General features: G+C 33.8%; 1 protein-coding gene across 1 annotated transcript; it reads left to right on the top strand.

Annotated features, from left to right (window-relative positions):
- The first annotated feature begins 22,980 nt into the window (after nucleotides 1-22,980).
- On the top strand, nucleotides 22,981-23,871 carry LOC109683226 (olfactory receptor 7E24-like). Its single transcript, XM_074053274.1, has one exon. It carries the CDS (start codon nucleotides 22,981-22,983, stop codon nucleotides 23,869-23,871), a length of 891 nt encoding a protein of 296 aa, XP_073909375.1.
- The last annotated feature ends 756 nt before the right edge of the window (nucleotides 23,872-24,627 follow it).

Below are 24,627 nucleotides of genomic sequence, written 5' to 3'. Positions count from 1 at the left end.
GGAAATCAGTAAATATTTCTCAATCATAGCCCTAAATGTAAAAGTTCCAACAATATACAGTCTACAAGAAACACATCTCACAATCAATGACACACATAAACTAAAAGACTTTCCAGGAGTACAGAAACTGAAAACAAGCAAGAGTAGCTATTCTCATATCAGATAAAGAAAATTTTATGCAAAATTCAGTCAGAAGATTTAAACAAGTCTACTACATATTAATAAAGAAAACAATCCATCAAGAAGATACAACAGCTCTAAATATATATGCTCCAAACATTGGAGCCCTAAGATTCATTAAGCAGCACTTCTGGGCTTAAAGGAGCATATAGGACCAGATATAAAAATTGTGGGAGATCTCAACATTCCACTCTCTTCCATATACAAAATATTTAGGCAGAAAGTCAATAAAGATATCTTAGAAGTAGACAATACCTTTGAGTAAATGGACATAATCAGACATGTACAGAGTATTTCACCCTATGACAGCAGATTAAAATTCTTTTCAGCAGCTTATGGAACATTTTCCAAAATTAACCACATCCTAGGTCATAAAGCAAACCTAAACAAATAGAAAGTAAATTGAAATACTCTCCTGTATCTTAACTATATCCTAACAAACCACAATGGAATACAATTAGAAATCAAATGCAAGGGAAACCACAAAAACCATTCAAAATCATGAAGACTGCACAATGCATTTTTGAATGAGCAATGGGTTGTTGAAGACATTAGGAAAGAAATTATGAAGTTCCTGGAATCAATTGAAAATGAGGACACATGTTATCAGAACCTGTGACACACAGCAAAGCAGTCTTAACAGGGAAGTTTACAACCATGAGCACCCACTTAAGAAAACTGGAGAGATCTCAGATAAACAATCTGATGATACATCCCAAACCCCTAGAAAAACAAGAAGATAACCCAAAAAAAGTAATATATGGGAAGATTATAAAAATCCAGGCAGAAACCAATGAATTAGAGACCAAAAAAGAATATAATGAATCAAGAAGATAAAAAAGCTGGTTCTTTGAAAAAAAGATCAACAAACCTCTAATCAAATTAACTAAAAGAACAAAGAAGAAGACCCATGTTAATAACATCAGAGATGAAAAAAGGAATATTACAACACACATCATTGATATTAACGAAAACCTTATGGAATATATAAAAAATCCACTCTCTTGCAAATTGGAAAATGAAGAAGAAATAGATAATGTTCTTGACACATATGGCTCACCCAAATTGAACCAAGAGACTATTAAAAACTTAGACATATAGCAAGCAATAAGACTAAGACAGTTTTAATGGATCCCCCAACAAAAAGAAGCCAATGTCCTGATGGATTCACTGCTGAATTATACCAAACTTTTTAAAAAAGAACTAACACCAATGCTCCTGAAATTATTCTGTAAAGTACAAAAGGAAGAAATACTACCAAACACATTCTACAAAGTCATTATTATACCTAATGCCAAAAGCATGTATAGACTAATCAAAAAAGAAAGTTTTAGATAGATAGATAGATGATAGATAGATAGATAGATAGATAGATAGAGATAGGGATATGATAGAGCCACTTACACTCTCATGTTTATTGTGGCATTATTTATAATAGCCAAGCTTTGTAAGAAGCCTAAATGACCCCAACTGATGAATGATTAAGAAAATGTGGTATATATACAGAATAGATTTTTGTTCAGCTGTAAATAAAAATGAAATTATGTTGTTTAGAGGTAAATGGATCGAACTGGAGATCTTCATGTTAAGCAAAATGTATCAGACATCACATTTGCTTTCATATATATGGGTGCTAGACAAATAAGTTAAATGTATATATAGAAACACATATGATCATATATATGCATATACACACACACACACATATATATATAGTGACAGAGAAAAAATAATTGTGTTAGTGAGTTGGTCTGAGGGTGATACAGGACATAAGAAAGAGAAAGAAAATGTTAGATAATGAAATATATTGAAATAACCCACCTATATATGAATATAATATAATGCAGTATACACTAAACTATAGACTGTTAGGGGAACATGGTGACAGAGAATGAGTTAATAACAGAGGGGAGGAGGTTAATTTGATAAAAGAATGATATATACATAGTACCAAGGTCAATACTACTTGGACTATCAATATACACCTAATTAAAAAATATCAGGGAGAGGGTAAATCTAAATAAACTATATTGTAACCACATATGTAAATATCAAAATGTATCCCCTGTAGGAATACTATATGCTAAAAAAGTCACAAAAATGAAACATGCTCATGTACCACTGTCTTAAAATTTGGTGAAAAATTTTAGTGGGAGAAGGATTTGAAGTCAGGGTTTTGTGCTTACAAAGCAAGTACACTACCTCTTGAGCCATACTTCCACTTCAGGAAGTTTTCATATATCTAGAAGAGATTAGTTATGATGCAAATATTATTAAATGTTTTATGTGGCATATTATTGAAAGTAATAGTATTTAATATTCATGGAACATTTTATAAATACCAGAAAATAATGTCACATTGTGTTTCTGAATTCTGGAGTATGAATGTTATGTAAGAACTATAAAAGCAGATATTCTGATTAAGCTGGTTTTGTTTGGAGGCTAAGGTATGTACTTATTTAAAAATATCCATAAGAAAATATGTTATTAAATGAGATTGTGAACCACTATTTATGAGTGTTAAATTATTTTAAGCACTTTCTTATAATAATCATGTAAATGAAGTAATTATTGTCTACAATTTACAAGTAAGGAGGAAAGGTATCATTTACAATCTTGATTACATTATTTTATGTACTTTTGTCTTTTGGAGTTGTGTTTTATGTGTGTTTACATTATTTTCTGAACTTTTCTCTCATATAATTTTTATTTAAATGGTAGATTTTCTGACAACATACAGAGAGTCAGTTTACTTCAGGTAGCCTAATTAAGAGAATTGTAATCTATGTGTAAGGAAAGACTGATATGAAAATCTACTGATTAGAAATAAGAAGACAGGAATCAGATCTTTTCTGGCCTAGATTTCACATATGTGAGGAAACATGCTATTTGACTTTCTGAGTCTGGCTTATTTCATTTAACATTATGACCTTCAGTTGAATCTATTTTCCTGCAAATGACATACCAACATGTTTTTACTAAAGGGCATGGACAAATATTCTTCTATTTACTGTTTATTTTTAAAGAATAATTTATATTTTACTGTGATAATATACTCATTCATTCTAAGATTCTGTAGCCTTCTAACATTTTGTTCAGTTGGGTATCTCTAAATCAGATGTACATGGATGGAAGTCATAGCAAAAACCAACAGTGGAAGACTTTTAGAGGATTGAGTTTATCACAATTGAGAAATATTGCTGAGTTTTTCAACCTCAACTGTAAAATCTTTACTTATATTAAAAATATCTAGAGTTTTGAATATCTGTTTATTTTCTTCCTTTCATAAAAATTTTTATTTTCAATAGGCATCAAAGCATCAGAAAAGCACAAAATCAAAATGGGACTAAGAATTCTGTTACATGGTGCTCATAGAATATCCAGACGTGCAGCCTGTTCTGTTAGGACTTTTCCTGTCCATATCACTAGCTACGGTGCAACATAACATGCAGAACATCCAGGCTGTTAGCTAGCTCTAAGTCCCAATTCCACACCCATGTGCTTAATTCTTTCTTTCCAACCTGTCCTTGGCTGACATCTGTTTCATCTCCATCAGAGTCCCCAAGATGATTATAGACATCAAAACCATACCAGAGCCATTTCCTATGTGGGCTGACTGACATAGATATTTCTTTTTTTCTTTTTAGGAAGTGTGCTTGATTTGTCCCCATCTGTTATCCCTGAGTTCCCCAGCTACTATAAACTCCCATCTCTCTGCTTTTTAGTTTTGCATCTGTTTTGTTAGACTTGTTGACTCCCAGATGAATAATTTTATTATGTTGTAACATACTTGCATCAAGAATATTGAAATGTCTAAAGAAAAAGACATTTTTAATTACTTCTGCCACCTTTCTTGAGTTCTTAACTATTCCTGTTTTGCTCCCTTAAATGAAATTTTGTCACATATTTTATCTGCACCATAATTATTTTGTTCCCCATCTCAGGAACTCTTTTCTGTTATTACAAACTTCTTGCCTCCAGATACCATGTTAAGTGAAGTAATACAGGATCAGAAAGACAAAGTCCACATGTATTCTTTCACATGAGGAAGACGGATGCAAAATATAAACATACACAAAAACAGACATGATTATAACATGTTTGTATTCAATTCTATGGAATTTGGAGGAGGAAGGAAAGGAAAAGAGATAGAGCATCAACAATATTGAAATACATAATATTTGTGAGACTGGAGGAGTTAACAATATGTATTGAAAGCTGCTAAATAATGTTGGGTGTGAGGGAAGGAGTAAGGATGAGTAATGGAAGGAGTAATGGATGAGTAAAATAAATCCGTGTGGGAATACACTGAGAAACTGCTTTTAATATTAAAATGAATAATGAATGGCAGGACTGTAAAATATGGATACAGGGTAGTTGTGGAGGGAGGATGAATAAAAGAGATTAAGTTGAGGAAATATGATGATGGACTTCATATACTTTTAAGAAATAGAACAGTGGAACCTCTTGCTTTAAGTAGGATTGGGAGGGGACAAAGAGGGAGAGATGGTGTGGGCAATCTAACCAATGTACAATGTAAGCCTATTCAGAATTGCCACAACGAATCCCTCCTGAACATGAATGTATCCTAAAAAAATGTTGCCTCCATTATTAAAATTCCATTATCAGGGGGAAGATATAAGCCATTTTCCATGTGTGGATCTCACATCTCTGTGGTTTGCTTATTTTATGGAACATGCATTGGTGTCTACATTGGTTTACATTTTCCCAGACAGAGTATGTTAGCCACATTTATGGACATTGTGGTCACACACATGCTGAATCCCTTCCTGTACTCCATAAAGAACATGGATGCTGGTAGCATTCTGAGGAGGCTTCATAATAAGACACTATGATGTAAGAACCTATTTTTAGAACCTATTCCTTCCATTTCTAAGGTACATTAGAATATACAGCAAAACTGAACACCTATATCTGTGAGTACTGTCTCCTTGATTGAACCAATTATGTAGTTTGACAGTTTTGAGTTTTCTTCTAGTTCTATAGTAAAATGATGGTTGATGGATTGGTACTGGTGTAATGGTGTTTTTCAAATGGGTACAATGATTCAGTTTGAGAACCTGAAATTTTCTAGAAGTGAATGATTATGATGCAAAACAATGTGAAGGTAATCAATGTCAACATAGTGTGAACCTATTATGGCTTAAAAGGTAATTTTTTGTTATTTTCCACATGACTAAGTTTTGTTTTTTACCACAATAAAAATAGGTACAAAACACAGATGGATCATTAAAAATATAAAAGTGAAATAAGAGACTAGTACATAAACTTCTCCCAAGTGAAAGGATGGTCCAATGGTTTTATGGTCATTCATTTTCTCTTCTTTTTCCATTACTGTAATGAAGTCTCTGTGGAGACTAGATGCTAGATTTCTAGCATCATGTCAGAACTTCAGGTGTTGGGGCTTATGAGCCTAGGTGGCTTTCTGGAACCCTCAGCTGCATCCTGTTATTATAGGGTTACATTTAATGTATAAGAATCCTTGGCTCTTGATGGCACTCTGGAACTATTCATCCACCTTTTTACTTCCTGTGCTGGTACTAATTATGTTACTGCCAAGAATGGAATCCCCTGAGTTTGGTCTGCTATTCACACAACCAGTTCATCCCTACCTCCACATGATAAAGGCTACAAGTAAGCAAGTGATGATTCAGAAGAAGCCTTTATTTGGTTTAGCAGTGCAACACTTGTGTTACTTCAAAGAAGATTCCAAAACTAACCCACAGATAGTAAAAATATATCTTGTTTAGGAGGAATAAGAAAAGGTAGGAAACCCAAAACTTGAAAGTGTTTGATGTGCTCCCTGTAGAGGAGCTAATATAGTGACCTTAAAATGACAGAGGTCAATATGGGAAGGTGATCAGGAAGTAGTTAAGATGTCTGGTAGAGATGAAACAATTTGCGTTGTAATACACATGTGCATGGAGGCAATACTAGGAATCTCTCTGTATAGCTGTCCATATCTCAACTAGCAAAAATGCTATGTCTTTCTTATTATTGCTTATGTCTTCTCTTCACCAAAATTGGAGAAAAGGGCAGAACAGGTTCTGCCTGGAAGCAAGGGGGGTTGGGGGAGAGGAGTAGGGGGCAGGGGGCACGAGGAAGATATGTCCCAAAAAATGCATGCACATATAAATAAATGAATAAATAATATCCTGTTTATATAATTAGAAATGGAGTGTGGTATCTTGTGCAAGGGATGTAATTCCAACTAGCTCAATCCTGCATGCCAATGGCTTCCAGTTCTCCCAATCATAACCTATGTATATACCAATCATAGGTTCTTCTGAGTGACTGGTAAGGTACTCCCATTTGCATCATGATTAAGAATAGCTGTAGGGTGATCTGACTCATATAGAGTTCATCAAAGCCTTTCTTCCCTTGAGTAGAGACTTCCAAAGCTGATGCAAGTTGTTTGGAGTGGTCATAACCAGAACAAGGCAGAAATTGTGTTTCAGGAGAAGCTGTGATCTCAGTGTTGCTTCCAACTAGAGTGTAGTTACCTCAAGGTATCTGAGAAGTGTTCAAAACATCCAGGATGCTTGGATAGTCCAGATAGCAAAAAAAGAGGGAGTGTTTTGTTATTGGCTCCCCATTTAAAAAAGAGATGCACAAGTGAAGTGTCTGAATGCTATGAATCTAAAGGTGAAATCAGCCCAGCAATAAGTGCTTAGTTGACTTGAAAGCAAAGTAAACAATAGACTTGTTATTACATTGACATTCTTAAAAGTGCTTCACATCTGGCCAAATACAACTAGGGAAAATTGAGTCCCTCTGATCTTGTTTGAGTTCTAAATCCCAAAGTCATCTCATTCATGATTGCAGAATATGTTTCTGAACTTCTTTCTTAAATATTTCAACAATTTATGATGGTGATAACAATGGTATCCCTAACAATATTGAAAGATTTAGAAATGTCAGGATATAAATGTAACTTGTTTCATTTCATCTCTTCAGTGACTTCAGAGAACAAACTCTAGAGGAGGATGGCAAGATGATGGAGGAATGGAAACTTTCACCAGTATATTCTATAAATAAGAGTCTGGATAACAAAGAAAGTCTTCTTGCAGAAGAGCCAAGGAGAAGAAAAACACTGAGAACCACAAAATAGGGAGGTGAAACTGAAAAACCTGGTGGAACTGAAAGACCACAGATTAACAAACAGTTTGCCAGTTCCAGCTTCCCCTCAGGGCAAGGGAAAGCGAAACTTACCAACTCAAGAACTATGGAGAAAGTTTAGGATGCAAGGAAAAATGTTTTTAAATAATCACCATCACATGAAGCATGCTCAAAAATGCTAAAAATAAGGATTGATGATGTTAGGGGGAAATAAAAGCAAAATCTGGCAACTGGAGAAGAAGCTATGGTGTTCGGCAGCCAACCCAGAGAAGAGGAGATGCCCAGTGTATGATCTGCACCACAAAAGCTGCTTGGCACCAGTGAGTAGAAGCAGCAGACCACAGAAGAGCAGCAGAGCTTAGCACATGGCTCTTCCCAGAACAAACAAGCTGCCCAGGTTTGCAGAAGCAGCAGCAGTGATGGTGGCAGCTGTGATAGGAGAGGCAGTAACAGTGACTGCAGTACAAGATCCAGTGCAAAATCCCTAATGTGCCAAGAAACTGGGAGCTTCCTTGCTGTGCTTCCAATTGTCTGCATAAACTGCTGCCAGAGAGAACAATTGACAAAAGAGTGCCTCCAGAGAATAACAATAGATGTTAAGTAGTGGGGAGCCTGAGAGAGGAAAAGCTACATGTTAAGAGGGAAGGCTGTGACAGTGGCAAGTTGAGGGCCCAAATGAAAAACAATCACTTTCTCAGAAGAGTTTTAGAAAATTCTGTGTTTTTAGGTTAACCTGTTTTTGTCACTGTTAAGTTTGGGATGTACAGAGTATTTGTATGTTTGTTTGTATTTTGGCTTTTGGTACATCTGAACTGAACAATTTTGCATTCTCTCACCTCCATTTTCTCTCTACTTCTGCCATCTCCCTTTTGTTTCCTCTGTAGTCATCAAATGTGATACCTGAAACCTGCCTTTCAGTATTTAGTCTTAAACCATTCCTTCTGTTCCCAACTCCCATTATCCTTCCCAGTTTATAGCTTCCCTCAGTCTACAGCCAGAATTTCTAACTCATATTTTCTCCTTTTCTGTTTATCCATCTATAATCCTCTTTTGTTAACAACACTTCTAATGGAAACCTCAATTCCCAGGTTATTTTTTGTACTTTGGTGCTATTCATATTTGTTTGTCTGTTTATTCAATTTTCTTCCCCCTTTTTATCTCATCTTAATATCAATTAGGTCTCTTCTACCTGTCACAGTCTGCTTTTTCATTAATACTTCCTATTAGCTCAGCAACCACTCCTTTCTGCTACACAAAACAGTACACCTCATATTATTCACTACAGTTATGCCCTTCTCTCTCTCCTGCTACTATCCTTATTATTGTCAGACTTCCAGGATCACAAAGATTTATTTTGCTCCAATAGACATCTAAAGATACTGGAATAGTAGGTAGCAGTAATGAGCTTCTTAAGGCATTGTTGTAATTTCATGGCTGCAGCTTAACTACTATTACAGCTTCAACTAAGCTTCCTCTCTCTTTGTGGACTAGAGGGTAACACCCAGCACCTTGAGAACAGAAACTGAAGTTTTCAATACTGAAGCACACAACTCCATCCCAGTAAAAGAAAATATACCTCATCTCAATTACTACCCCATCCTACATACTCTTTCAGAAATCCTTAATTAAAATGACATAGGAGATTGAAGCCTCCAACCAAAAATGACCCCAGATGCATAAATCTCAATGTAGAAACATGAAGCAACAAGGTACTAGATCATCCTCAAAAGATACCACCACAACTAAGGACTTAATCAATCACAAAGAGAAGGCAGTATTGATAAATGAATTAAAAAGTAAAACAACAGTAATGATGACCAATGAGCTAAAATTAATTGTTGTAAGTTAGTGAATGATTTCCAAGAGGATACACTAACTAATCTCAAAGAGAATTCAAATAAACAGATGAATAAAATAGATAATGCAAAATATTTTAAAACATCAATAAATACACAAATCCTGAAAAGTATTCCAATTTAAATGAAAAATTCAATATCCCAAATAAAAACTTGAATTTAATGTTTGGATAATAGAGTGGAACAAGTTGAAAAGAGTATGGGGAATGGAAGACAAAGTAGAGGAACTAAATAAATCAGTTAAAGATCAAGAAAAAATATTAAGAAAATATGAATGGAACATGCGAGACTTCTGTGACACCCTTAAAGGACCAAATATACAAATCATGGGTATATAAGAAGAAGAAATACAAACTAAACATAATGCATTCAATAAAATTACAGCTGAAAACTCCCAATTTGAAAAAAAATGAGGTACATCTATATACAGGAAGTTTTCAGAATATCAAAGCTAGCAGGATTAGAAAAGAAACACAATTAGACATATTATAAATAATACACAGAACAAAGAAGTAATATTGAAAGCTATAAAAGAGAAGAGACCATTAACATACCAAGTAAAACCAATAAGAATAATAGTAAATTCTTCAACACAAATTCTAAATACAAAGAAGAAACAAAAAGATTTGTTTCAGGGTGTAAAGGAAAACAACTGTCAAACTAAACTAGTCTTTCCAGCAGAACTATCCTGCATAATTGAAGGAGAAATGAAAATCTTCCACAACAAATAATAACTAAAGGAGTTCATTACCACCAAACAACACTGTGCACAATACTTAAAAGAGTTCTAAACATGGATGAAGAAGGTAGATTCAGCCAGGAAAATGCAAAAAAGAATAACCCGCACTAACTAAGTAGGCTGGCACAAAAGGAATAGGGGAAAAGTACACATCAGAAAGAAAATAACAAGAAGCTACATCCTTCTCCATATTAACACTGAATGTTAATGGCTCCAATTCCATGATCCAAAGACAAAGGGCATCAAGTTTGATAAAAAGTAAGATGAGAACATTTGTTGCTTACAAGAAACATATTTTGTTAGCAAAAACAAAAACAAAAATGTTTGAATGAAAGTGGAGGGAAATTGGGGTGGTGTAGAGAGATATTTCTGAAAACTGATACCCAAAACAGGCAGAAATAGCTGTACACATATCTGATAAAAGAGAATTCAGTATAAAATTAGTCAAAAGAGAATGAAGTTCACTTCATATTAATAAATGGAAAAAATCATCAAATGGAAATAATTACTATCATATATTTGCCTAACATTGGTATATCCAACTACATTAAAAAATAACTAATGGACTGAAATGCACAGATAAACAATGCAATGATAGCTTGAGCCTATAATACTCCGAGTTATTGAAAGACAGGTCATTTAGAAAAAAATCAACAAAGAAACTTCAGAAGCAATAGACACAACAGATCAATAGAACAAATGAATTTAAGAGTATTTCATCCAGCCACTGAAAAATATATATTCTTGTTAGCAGTCTGTTGAACTTTTTCTAAAATAGATCATATCCTAGGGCAAAAAGCAAGTCTTAACCAGTATAAGAAAGGTGAAATAACTGCATGTATCATATCTGAATGAATAAATAGAATAAAACTAGAACTCAACAACAAAAGAAAATACAAAAATATTCAAACATATAGAGGCTGAACAACACATTGTTGAATGACCAGTGGTCATTGGAGAAATTAGGGAAGAATTTAACAGTTTCTGAGAATCTAATGAAAATGAAAACACAATCTATCAGAATTGATTGGATGCAGTAAAAAGAGTACTAAATGGTATTTTTATAGCTATGAGTAACTGTATTAAAAAGAGAGAGAAATCTCAAATAAATAATCTAATAATGCACTTTAAGCTTTTAGAAAAGCAATAATAAGCTAAACTGAAAATTATGATATAGAGAGAAATAATAAAAATTAGGGCTGAGATCATTGAAATTGAGACAAAAAATGTACATTCAATTATGAAAACAGTTGTTTCTTCAAACAGATAACATTGACAAACCCTTAGCCAATCTGATACTGAGGAGAAAACTCCCAAAATAATGAATTTAAAGATAAAAAATGGGATATCACAATAAACACAGATGAAAACCAAATGAAAATTTCCAAAATCTATATTAAAGTAAACTGGAAAATGTAGAAGAAATGGATCAAACTCTAGATGCATTTCACCAAGCAAAATTGAACCAGGAGGATATAAACCACCTATATAGATCTATAATAAATAGATTTCAGAAGTAAAAAAGTCTCCTGAAAAGGAAAAATTCAGGACCTCATGAATTCACTGCTGAATTCAACCAGATCTTTGAAAATAGCTTAATACCAATATTCTTAAAATTTTTCCACAAACAGAATGAATACTGCCAAACTCATTGTTTGAAGTCCTTGTGACATTCACTCTCAAGTCCAACAAGAAAGCAGCAAGATTAACAAAAAAGGATTTTAACCCAACATCTTAAATGAACATAGACACAAGAATTCTCAATAAAATACTGGCAAACTGAACTAAAAAAAAGCATCAAAATATAATATACCATGATCTCATTGGTTTCATTTAAGAGATGCAAACATGATAAAATATACATAAATTGATAAATGTAATACAGCATATAAGAAAAGCCATGGCAAGACTCATATGATCATCATTATAGATCCAAAAAACATTCTCAAAATTCAACATCCTTTTATGACAAAAGCACTGAAGAAATTAGAAATAGAAGGAATATACCTCAACATAATAAAGATACACATGACAAACCTATAGCCAACATTATACTAAACGTTATACTTAATGGAGAAAAACCAAATCCACTGTCATAAAGGTCAGAATGAGAAAGGGTACCTGTGTCCCTAACTCTTATTCAATAAAGTTTTGGGAATCCTAGCAGAGCAATAAGATCAAAGGAAGAAATAAAAGGGATTCAAACTGGAAAGTAAAAAGTCAAATGAATCCTAACTACAGATGATCTGATCTTATAATTAAAAGATACTAGAATCTCAGTCAAAAATCTAAAAGTCATAAACACTTTCAGCAAAGTAGCAGGTAAAAAATATACAAAAATCAGTAGTTTTCTATATAACAACAATGAACAGACTGAGAAAGAAATCAGGAAAACAATCCTTTCTACAAGACTCAAAATATCCTAGGAATAAATTGAATGAAGGAAGTGAAAGATCTCTTCAATGAAAGCTACAAATCACTGGAGAAAGAAACTGAAGAAGACATAGGATGAAAAATTTTCCCATGGTCATGGATTGAATGAATTGATACTTTGAAAGTGGGTATACTATCAAAAGCACTCTACTTGTCCAATGCAATCCCCAACAAAATTCCAATAGTGTTCATCACAGAGGTAGAGAAATCAATCCTAATGTTTCTATGGAAGCATAAAATACAACAAATAGCCAAAGCAACTCTGAACACAAAGAGCAAAGCTGGAAGTCTTACAACATCTGACATCAAACTGTACTACAGAGCACAGCAATACAAACAGCATGGTAGTAGCACAAAAGCAGAAATGATTGCCAATGGAAAAACACCCAGGCATAAATGAATGCACACACAGCCATTAGATTTTTTTAAACGGTGAGGAGGGAAGGGAGGAATGGGAAAATAATGGGGGCTGAATTTTTTCAAAGTGCACCAAACAGATTTATGGAATTATCACTTTCCAACCCCTGGAAATTATTAATGTATGCTAATTTTAAAAATATAACAAATCTATCAAAAAGGAAAAGATACCTTGGGGAGAAAGATATCTTTTCTGCTACATATTATTTGAATTTTGCCCTATGGATTTGATTGTCAAGGGAGAATGTATAGACCAAGAAAAGCTTGGCTAAATCTTTCAGGCTATAAGCACTTAATGAGTAAGTGAACAAAAAATCTTGTCTAAAATATAATCTTCCAAGGTGACAACTTAAACAAAGTGAATCTTTTTAGGTTTGTCCTTCAGAGTAAGATAATTCCTGTGACCTAATCTTCACAACCTCCTTTTGTATTTTGCTAACCAGTTCTCATGTCATAGAATGAAAAAATCAGTCCCTGGTGATTATCTGCTGTAAGATTTCCCTCAGTATCAGCATGTAGAATACACACCTTGGTAACATGTCTGTGCAGCCAGATGTCAGTGGCTCATGCCTTTAATGTTAACTACTTGGGAAGCAGAGATCAGGAGGATCACAGTTCGAGGGCAGCCAAGGTTAAAAGGCCAGGAAACCCAATAGTGGAAATACTCAACATATAAAAGGTTGACAGAGTGACTTGAGTGGTGGAGTGCCTGCTGAGCAAGAGTGGGGCCCTGAGTTCAAATGCCAGTCCCTTAAAAATAAATAAAATGAAAAAAACTCTATGTTAACTTGGTTCCTAAAATTGTCAGACTGTATCATAAATATCAGTTCCTGCATTTGTATTACTATATCACATCAGGAACTCCTCAAGAGCTGGAATTATGTCTGTTGTCTTTATTTTCAGAGTATTATTAGAGACAGGCACATAGCTGATGTTCAAGTAGTTTATGAAACAATTAAAGAACATTCCATTACTAAGTATCACTTCCTGCTTATACCTCGGTGACTTAGTTTTGGAGGTAGTGGGGCTTGAACTCAGGGCCTACACTTGGAGCCCTAGCACTCCACAAGCACTTTTTGTGTTAAGTATTTTTGATACAGGGACTTGTGTTCTATTTGCATGGTCTAGTTTTGAACTGCAATCCTTCTGATCTCTGCCTCTTGAGTATCTAGGATTACAGGAATAAGCCCCCGGTGCCTGGCTCTGTGACTTTTTTATAGCCACTTGATTTTTGATGAAGGGGACCAAAACAAAAATTGGAGAAAACACATTGTCTTCAATAAATGATCCTCTGAAAACTGGAGACCCACATGCAGAAGACTGAGACTAGATCCCTGTCTTTCACCCGGTACTAATGTCAATTTGAAGTGGATAAAGTACTTAATGTACGATATGAAAATACAACAGGAAAGAACAGGGAAAACTCTGGAACATATAGGCATGAGAAATAACTTCCTCAGTAGAACCCAATAGATAGCATTTAAGAGAAAGGATTGACAAATGGACTGCAACAAATTAAAAAGATTTTGCACATCATAGTCACTAGACTTAAGAGTCTGCCCACAAAATGGGAGAAAAATCTTTATCAGCTATACATGTATTAAGAATCTAATAACCAAAAGCTACAGGGAACTCAAAAAACTTAACTCCCAAAGAATCAACAACCCAATGAAGAAATGGGCACATGAAATGAATAGAAAATTTTCAAAAGTAGAAGTACAAATAGCAAATAAATACATAAAGAAGTGTTCAACATCCATGTCCATAAAACAAATGCATAGAAAATTGCAATAAGATTTAATCTCTCTCTAATTAGAATGGCTATCAGGAATGTTTAAATTAGTACAACCACTATGGAAAACAGCATAAAGGGTTGTCAAAAAACTAAAAATAAAACTGTCACTTTATCCAACAATACCACTTCTAGGGATAAACCCGAAGGAATGTGAGTCAGGTTACTACAAAGGCACCTACACACCCATGTTTATTGCAGCCCCATTGACAGTATCTAAGCTATAGAAAGAGCCAAGATGCCTCAACACTGATGAATGAATTAAGAAAATATGATATTTATATACAATGGAATTTTACTTAGCCTCAATAAAGAATGAAATATTGTCATTTGCAGGAAAATGGATGGAACTGGAGAACATCATCTTAAGTGAAGTTAACCAGTCTCAGAAGGACATATGTAGACTATAATGCAAATACAGAAATATTATGAAAAACTGATCAAACTAGGAAGCAGTCACATAGAAGAGGGGTAGGGTAAAAGAAGGAAACTAAGAAGATAAATATGGTTGACATACTCTATACAAGAATGAATATAGAATTCTTTAACTGGCTGAAACCACCATAAGAAAGGGACTAAGGTAGAATGAAGAAAATTAGAGGCGATAAATCAAATAGGGTTATAATACATATATACATGGAATTATCACAAGGAAACTTCCTTGTAGCTACCTTTATCTAATACAAGGAAAAATGTCATTTTTTTTCTTTTTCTTCTACAAAATCAGAGAACAGGAGGGTGCACCATGTCTGGCCAGGGTGAGGTTGGTGCCAGTGGGAAGGGAGTCATGGTGGGGAAAGGGAGTATGAGGGTGAATATGGTATACACATGCACACATGTATGTAAATGCAAAAATGATACCTGCTGAAACCATTCCAAGAAAGAGGGGAGGGGGGAATAAAAGGAAGTGGTGGAGGGGGTGAATTGAAATATGATATATTTGAAACATTGTAAAATCTTTTGTAAATGCCACAATGAATGTTGTGTCCGCCCACCACAACAATAAAAAAGAATTATCTAAATGAAGTAAGGGTAACCCAAGTAGCAGAAACATTCAGCAGACCACTCTGTCTTACAAACCTTTGTAGAAATATGTGAGCCTTTTTTGTACATGAATATTTTGGCTTTTAAAATTAAAGTCTGTCTTATAATTGTAGAAAAAAAAGAGTACAAACACCAAATGTTGGTGAAGATCCAGCAAAACTAGAACTTTTGTACAATGGTAGTGGGATTGTAAATTAGTAAAACCATGATGGAAAGTATATGAAGATTGCTTAAAAGCTAAAATTAGATTTAGTGTACAATCCGATGATACCAGTCTTGTACGTATAACTGAAAGAACATAAGCCACAATAAAAATAGAGACACTTGCACTCCTATGATTATTAAAGCAGTATTCACAATAATCAAACTAAGGATGCAGACCAGATGTTGAAGGACTGCTGAATGGATTAATAAAATGTGTTATATGTACACAATGGAGTATTATTTGGCCATAAAGAAGAATCAAATTATGTAGTTTGCAGGTAAAAAAGTAGAACTGGAGATCATCATGCTAAGTGAGGTAAGAAAGTTCTGAAAGACAAGCATGTTTTCTCACAAATGTTTAAAGATAAATGCATACATAAATGCAAGTATGATCATATATTTAATATTTTTTGTAATAGTTTGACTGTTTAGGTAGACTCACATGGAAGAGGGAGATGAAAAGAGTGAACAATATTGAAATACATTGTTTCTGTGTATGAAGATGACATAACACATGCATGAAATGGTGTTGAATAATATGTGGTGGGGAGAAAGGGTAAGTGAGAGTAATGAAGGGGTTTAATCTGATTAACATCCAGTATATTCACAGGTGAAATACTATGGTGAAATCCCTTTCAACAGTGAAAATACACCTAAAAAATGAAGGGCAGGACTGTAAAACAGGACTGGTTAGGGGGTGAGTATTAGTGGGAGGGGTGAGTGTGAATAGAAGTTAAAGGAGGGTGAGTGTGGTCAATATATTTTATTCACATATCTGAAAATAGAACAATGAAACCTGTTGAAATCATTTTAAGTGGGGATGGAGAGGGATGAGTCAGAGATGGGGTGGGAGGATTCACCAACCCAAGGTATATTGTAAGAATATTCAGAAATATAATGAATAGCCCTGTAAAATGAATATATACTGCTCAACTATTTAAATGTGAAAAATAAAATAAACATTGAGCTATTAAAAATGAATAAACTCTAGCAATATTTACAAAATTTAATTATTCAATGATCATAGCAAAGATTTTCATGGGTATAAAGCAGCAAAAGATGTGTGAAGACAAGACTGTATTTAAGCTTCTGAATTGGGCTGAGTCACATTTTAAAATTTCACATCATTCCAAGACCCAGTGCTCCAACTGAAATATTTGCATGTACTTACAAGAAAGGTTAAAATCTACAACTTCATGGAATTAGTAGAATTCAGGGGCAAATGTGTTATAGACTGTTTAAATGAGCTTTTAGATATATTTTAGGTAAATTTTAAATAAAAGTATATACATATTCATATGTCATGGAGACACTAAAAACAAAACATCAACACAAAATACAACATAGCAATTGACTATGGGAGGCAGATGTTCAGGAAAATTGATTTATGCAGAGGTCCTTAAAATTCATATTTCATGGATAATAATACAAATATCTACATAATGTCAATACTGGGGCACACATTATTAAATGCTTAAATTTTAATAGAAATACTTACCATTTCTGACAGTAAGAATATGTAATATTAATGGGCTATTTCCTCAATGCCAGGAAACATTCTAAGGTAGTTTTTCTCATCCCTGGTTTAAAAAAGGAATTCTAAGTAGTAAATACGAAGACGTTCTGATTTCATAGGCTTAAATTTTAGGCCATGGTATCTGAATAATCTTAAAAATTCACAGGTAAGTATATTAGTGAATAAATCTTAGAACCATTAATTTGTATGATTTTAAGGGGTTTTATTTTGAAATATATAGTTTTGTCTCAACACTATATTCTATGGAATTATTATCTGCATTGTACAGGTGAGGAAACTTCTCAGATGTGCTTAGATTATTTCCTGTACTTTTCTCTTTGCATTTCTTGCAACTGAATCCTAGTGAGAGAAGATCAATAAACCTAAGTATCCTTCAGGGAGCTGAAGCAAGAAAATGTCAAACTATGTATTATAAATTGTTCATGTAAAATAACTTAGCAATACATAAGAAGACTGAGACTCAATTGGGAACTATTGAGCCTGCCTTGGAGTAAAATTCTCAACCATAACCAGGGGTACTTAGTATACAAAACAACAAACCAGAATTAGCAGCCCAATGGAGCATACAGAAGAAAAATTACAAATAAGAGCTATCTTTTTGCCACATCTTTTAATGAGAATGAATTGGATTGATAAAAGAAAATACTTTAGCCACTATGGAAGTCAGTGTGCAAGTGCCTGAAAAAAACATAGAAATAGAACTTCCACATAATCAGCCATACCATTTCTCGGTATATATCCCAAATAATAAAAGCCATTTTATTATAGAGAAATGTGTAGTTGTCACAACACTATTCACAATACCAATACATGGAACCAGCCTTGGTGGGATGAATGATATATTGTTGAATTTGATGGCCTATGACCAGTTTATAGCCATCTGTCACCACCTGCATGCCCTGGCATTGTGAATGCTCATATTTGTGGATTATTTTGGTGCCTTTTTTGACTAGCCTTTTGGATACCTAGCTGTACAATTCTATTGCCTTACAATTTACCTTCAAAGAAGTGGAAATTTCTGATTTCTGCTGTGAGTCTTTGCAACCACTTATTCTTTCTTTTTCAGGCACCATCTCCATTAACATTGTCAAGAATTTTCCAGGTATCTGGTTTTTCCCAATCTCATGGATACAGTCCTCTCATTATAAAAATTTTCCCTCATTTCTTAGAACCTCATTCCAGGGGAGATGTATCAAAACTACATCAGAGGATCTTAACTGTCAGATTTGTCATTTATTTTGGAATAAGCATAGCATGTATCTTCATTCAGTCACCACATTCTGTAAGAAAGGATTTGTTGGACTGAAACATGTACATTGTGGTCTCAAAATAAGCTGAATCCTATTATCAGCAGCTTATCAGCAACCTGATAACCTGGGATGTCAGAAATGCCTGAAGGAGAATTACATCAAAACTGTCTAACCAGTAGATCCCCTAGAAATCATTTTAATTTTAAAATGTAGAGATGGCCAAATTAAACATGTACACCTATAATTATCCTTCCTTGGTTAAATCATTTGTGCAATTTAATGTCTTTAATTTCTCATCCTGTTCCAAAGTTGAATGGTGGTAGGCAGTGTTAGAGTAAGATAAATGGGGAGTCTTTTTTATGGTTGATCCAATTAGGAGATACTCCATTTTTGTCTGCTGTATTATATGAATGTTGGTGAAGACTGGCTACTTTTCATTTCAGATTTTCTTAATCCAATAACTTGTTGGGGTGTGGGGGTTGAATGAACACTGAAAAAAAATCTATCAAGCAAAAAATACAACATTTTTGGTTCCCAAATTTCTCCAAATCATTGTGGTTTCACCATATGTGTGTATTGTAGAAATGAAGAGATTAAATATCTCTTTTCTGTTTCTACTTTATTCATGCATGCCCCTTTAATTATTTAAATTGCATCAAAATCATTCAATTAGGAAAGATATACGTGCAGAAATTTTCATGGCAATAAAAATAAAGAAAAATAGGTGCAAAGACTAGTGGGAAGATAAAACTTACTTAGACTTGAATACTTTTTTCAATTTTTATGTTCCAAGTTTGTAGTGTCCTGTGACTGCTATAATCACAAATAAACTGACCACGTTCTTAATGATTGAGTTATTTATTTTAAGCAACCATAATGACTAAATATTTAAAACTTTCTAAACCTATATTGCATACCGTATGTGTTGTGGAGATGGCCGGTATTGTCCTACCTCCATTACTATCTGTTAAGCAGTATGATCTCAGAGTCGTGGTTTGATTTACAAGCATTTTTCTTATGGTAGCATATCCCCTATAGGAGAATAAATTATGGATTTCCTTATCGCTACCCCAGAGAAAGAGAGACAAGCGAAATGCTATCCTATATGTTATTAGAAAGTTTCAAAGGACAATTACCAGAGTTATATCCAAGATATTTTTGATGATACATATTAAAAAGTGTATGTAGCTCAAAATGACAGCATTTTTGTGATAACAAATTCAGATGATTTATAATTCAACTGAGTATGAATCAATTATTCCTGAGAATCAAATAACCATTTTCCCCTCACATAATTTGGGGAAATTCTCAATTCATGATGTCAATTGAAGCAACAGTATGTAAAAAAGGACGGTCTTAATTATACAGAGACACGTTAAATCATGTTTCTACTTCTAGTAATATGGATCATTATATAAGTCATTTGAAGTAACCATATATACTTTACAAAGACTTAAACCTAAATGCTGGTGTAAACTAGTTTATTTCAAGTTGTGTTTAATACTGATTGAGTTTCAGAGGCTCTCTAGGTAATTTCTTAAGGAAACCCTGTGTGAAACACAAATCAGTATGGATGTGGACAAACTGAGAAAAAAGTTATGTTCATGACAGTAGTATCCTATGGGGAATGAATGTGTGGGAGATTGGAATCATGTAGTTACACCAAAACACTCAAGTTTCAGAGGTAACAGTTCATATCTCACTAAAATATTAGTTACATAGCAAATACTACCTATTCTTCATATTTTCATATTGATTTTCATTTTTATTAGCAGTAATATGAGGTCAAATTAATGACCCTTTATCTAAATGACTGATAATACTCAGTGGCAATGGATCTTATCTTGGCACAAGAAAGAACTTCACATGCAGTCATGTTGATCACACTGGGCCAGAGAGTCTGGATATTTAAAATATCACCAGATAAATATATTAATAAATTACACTAAAAAAACTGGTGTGTACAATTATTTTGTAATGCTGGCGATCAGTCCCAGGGTTTCAGACAAGCTAAGTAAGAGTTCTACCACTAAGTCACACCTCAGTTCTCAATGTTTTAAAACTTTTGTAAAAATATGTGCATAAATCAGGTATTTTTGTCATATTGAAAATAATGAAACTTCTATGTCTATTTACACTATACTCTGTTTCTTCTTTTGTACTGTTTCTAAATTATAGTGTGAGCAGACAAAATAGTGAGTCCAGATTGCCTTTCCATTGCTAAAATAAGAGAACTGCAATCCCTATACATGGAAAAATTGACATGAAATGAAAAATGGCCAATAATTATATGAAAAATATTCAAGTTTGGTCACTAGGGGTATGAATATCAGTATTGCATTGAGATTTCATCTGATCTCAGTCTATTTATCAAAAAAAAAGGAGCAGCAGAAACTAAAAAAGTCGTCATTTATGAAAGTAAAAGCAACCCTTAACCAATGCTTTGGAGAATGTAAATTAGCCCAGCACTGTGCCAATCAACGTGGAGTGTCCTCAAAAACTATAAGTCCAGATTCCATATTCCACTCCTGGGTATACACCGAAAAGAGTCAAAGTTGCTTTTATACTCATGTTTACCACTGCAGAATTCACAAAAAACAAGTTATCAAACCAGCCTTGGTACTCACCAACATAAGAATGGTTGAAGAAAAGTGATATACGTATACAATGAGTCTATTGTTATTCATCTACAAAGAAAAACAAAATTATAATATTCTTAGGAAAATGGATGAAACTGGAGATCATCATGTTAAGGTGAAATAAACCAGACTTGGAAAGAAAACATTACAAGTTTTCTCGCACAGGTAGAATTATGATGTAAAACTAGAAGGGTGACCCTTAGAGAAGAGAATAATAGGAGTTGTGTGGGAAGGGGAAGGGAGAGTAATAGGGTTGGATATGGTCAAAACATGTTATATGCATGATTCAAAGCATCAAAATGGTGTTAGAGCTTGCACCTGTGAAGCCCTGAGTTCAAACTCCAGTGTCATGAAAAAAATCATAATGAAACAAATATTCTATACAACAGACATACACTAAAATTGGGCAATATATTGACTTGGGCCAGGAAATTCAGAGCTCAAACCTTGAGTTTGGAGTTGTGCATGGTGTTAATGTCCACTTGTAAATTATATCATTTGTTAGCTGATAAACATGAAAGAAACTTACAAGGTCACTACATAATGTAAAATGCAAAAAAAAATTAAAAATGATAACAAATGTAAAAAACATTTAAAAATATCTGTGTTTGCAACAGATTTATTAGTGGGTTTCTATGACAACATCGGTAAAAGTTGACAATATCTGTAAAAATGAATAATTCCTATGTTTTTCTTAGCATTACATTAATTTTACTCATTTTCTAGTGAAGTGTACACTAAAGCATACTTGCAATAAATAATGTCAGCATTACATACTGTTAGGTGAACAATATTCATAAAGCTTGAAATCTAACAAAGTCAATGAAAAGAATTATATATAAAATACTACTTAAAATTCCCTAATTTTTATGTAGTTTTACACTTGTTTTATTTTTGAATTAACATCCATTAATAATACATGGGTATTTCATTGTGATCATTCTATACATGAATACAGGGTATTTTGAACATCTGAACCCTCTCCATTATATTTTCTTCCCCCTCTTCCTTCTCCTAAGTTTAGGAATATTGTTTAAAATACTTTTATTGGAGGTTATGGTACTTGAACTCAAGGCATTACGACTGCTAGGCAGGTGCTCTATCGCTGCAGCCTAAACTCCAGCACTCGCACAGCCCAAATTTGAATGCATAATTACATGCATAAAGGAAGGAAACCAGTAACTGAGGAGTCATGAAAAACCCTTTGGCAATAACTGGCACATAGCATGCTTTTAAATTATCATCAGCTGTAATTTAGTGTTCAGATAATAACACAGCTCTATCTCTTGTAGGATTTTCAGGAATATTGTAAGTATTAGAAATATTAAACCTTGGTTTTAATTAAATTCTTTATAATGATTGATTTATGAAATGGGAAATGCTATTATTATTCACATATTTCATATAAGACTAGTCTGTATTTTCTGTGATCAAGGCCTTGTTATCTCTAATTTTGTTGGTTCTCTAGAATTATTCATTTGGGTATATTCAAAGAAGGTATATGTTGAAGGAACAGAGAAATCAATGATGAAAGAGTTCCAAGAATATTGGATTTATCACAAATGAGAAAATATTGATAAAGTTTATAAAATCCAATAATTTAACTCAGGATTCATTAGGTAACTATATTCAATATATTATTTTCTTTCTTTATTTCACCATTTTTTCTTATTTTCAAAGAAAATAAGAAATTTATTTAGAAGCAATTTAGAAGGAAAAAATCTAACACGTGTATCAGAATTTCATCTCATGGGTCTTTCAAATGATCCAGAACTGCAGCCATTACTTTTTGGACTATTCCTGCCCATGTACTTGATCACCGTGCTTGGGAAACTACTCATTATCCTGATTGTCTGCTTAGACTCCCACCTCCACACCCCCATGTACTATTTCCTCTCCAACCTGTCCTTGGCTGACATCTGTTTCATCTCTACCACAGTCCCAAAGATGATTGTGGACATCCAAATTGACAGTAGGACCATCACCTATGAAGGCTGCCTGACACAGATGTCATTTTATATGCTGTTTGGAAGTATGGATGATATGCTTCTAACTGTGATGGCTTATGACAGATTTGTGGCCATCTGTCACCCCCTATATTACTCTGTCATTATGAACCATCACTTATGTGGATTCTTACTTTTAGTGTCTTTTTTGTTTAGCATTTTGGATGCCCAGCTGCACTATTTGTTTGCCTTACATTTTCCCTACTTCAAAGATGTGGAAATTTCTAATTTTTTCTGTGACCCTTCTCATCTCCTAAATCTTGTTTGTTCTGACAACTCCAGTAGCATTGCCAAGTATTTTACTGGTGTTGTATTTGGTTTTGTTCCTATCTCAGGGATACTTTTCTCTTATTATAAAATTATTTCCTCTATTCTAAAAATTGCATCATCAGGTGGGAGGTTTAAAGCCCTTTCCACATGTGGTTCTCACCTGTTAGTTGTTTGTTTATTTTATGGGGCAAGTATTGGTATGTACCTTGGATCAGTTTTATCAGAATATCCTAGAAATGTTTTGGTGGCCTCAATCACTTACACTGTGGTCACCCCTATGTTGAATCCCTTTATCTACAGTCTGAGGAACAGGGACATTAAAAGTGCTCTTAGCAGAATCCATGTGAAAACCATCAAATCTTAGAACTGTGGCAAAATGTTTAAATGTTGCATGGAAAAGAGAAAAATAAGCATCCAGCCCACTAAATTTCTTCTTGTATCACATTATTTTTGTTGTGTAAGTACTTTAATTTCTAAGCATGTTGAATAATAGAATGTGGATAAGTAGGATGGAGGATGTAAGAAATGTGTAGGTTATTTCTTGTAACGGGTATAAGTTTTATTTGAGATAAAATCTGGAGATTGATGTTGATGTATGCACTGCAATGAGTATAATGCCACTGAGCTCTACACTTATAAAATCTTAAGTATATAAAGATTTTTAAATTTAATTTTACCATGATATGAATGAATATATAAGTCAAACTTATCTTAGAAGAAATGAAATGAAACAAATAAATATTACATATGAACCTCCTTCTTAGTAGAGGTAAAATGCAGAAACTTTTGTGAACCTTTATTTTCACTTTCTCTTCTTCCCACATTAATATGTGAAAGGTTTTCTTTTTCTTTCTTATATAGTAATTCTTGGGGTTCACTGTGGCATTTATAAAAGTTCTTATATCAAATTTATCATACTTGAATTCACCCCTCTCTCATTCTTCTTTATCCCCTCTCCCCCCATTCCTGGAACAGTTTCAACAGATATCATTTGTCCATTTACATAAAGATGTACACAGAATTTATACCATATTAACTCGCCTACACCCTCCTGCTCAAACTAGTACCAACATGCTTAGACAGGACCTGTTCTACCCTCCTATTTTTTGAGTTTCTTTTT

Source organism: Castor canadensis, chromosome 14, assembly GCF_047511655.1.
Source record: "Castor canadensis chromosome 14, mCasCan1.hap1v2, whole genome shotgun sequence".
Taxonomy (NCBI): Eukaryota; Metazoa; Chordata; class Mammalia; order Rodentia; family Castoridae; genus Castor; species Castor canadensis.
Note: the sequence above shows the minus strand (reverse complement) of the source record. Positions and strands in the feature narration are given on the sequence as shown.

Bases quoted from the DNA above. Each gene is read 5' to 3' on its own strand.
- LOC109683226 (XM_074053274.1), top strand. From the start codon at position 22,981: ATGGGTCTTTCAAATGATCCAGAACTGCAGCCATTACTTTTTGGACTA.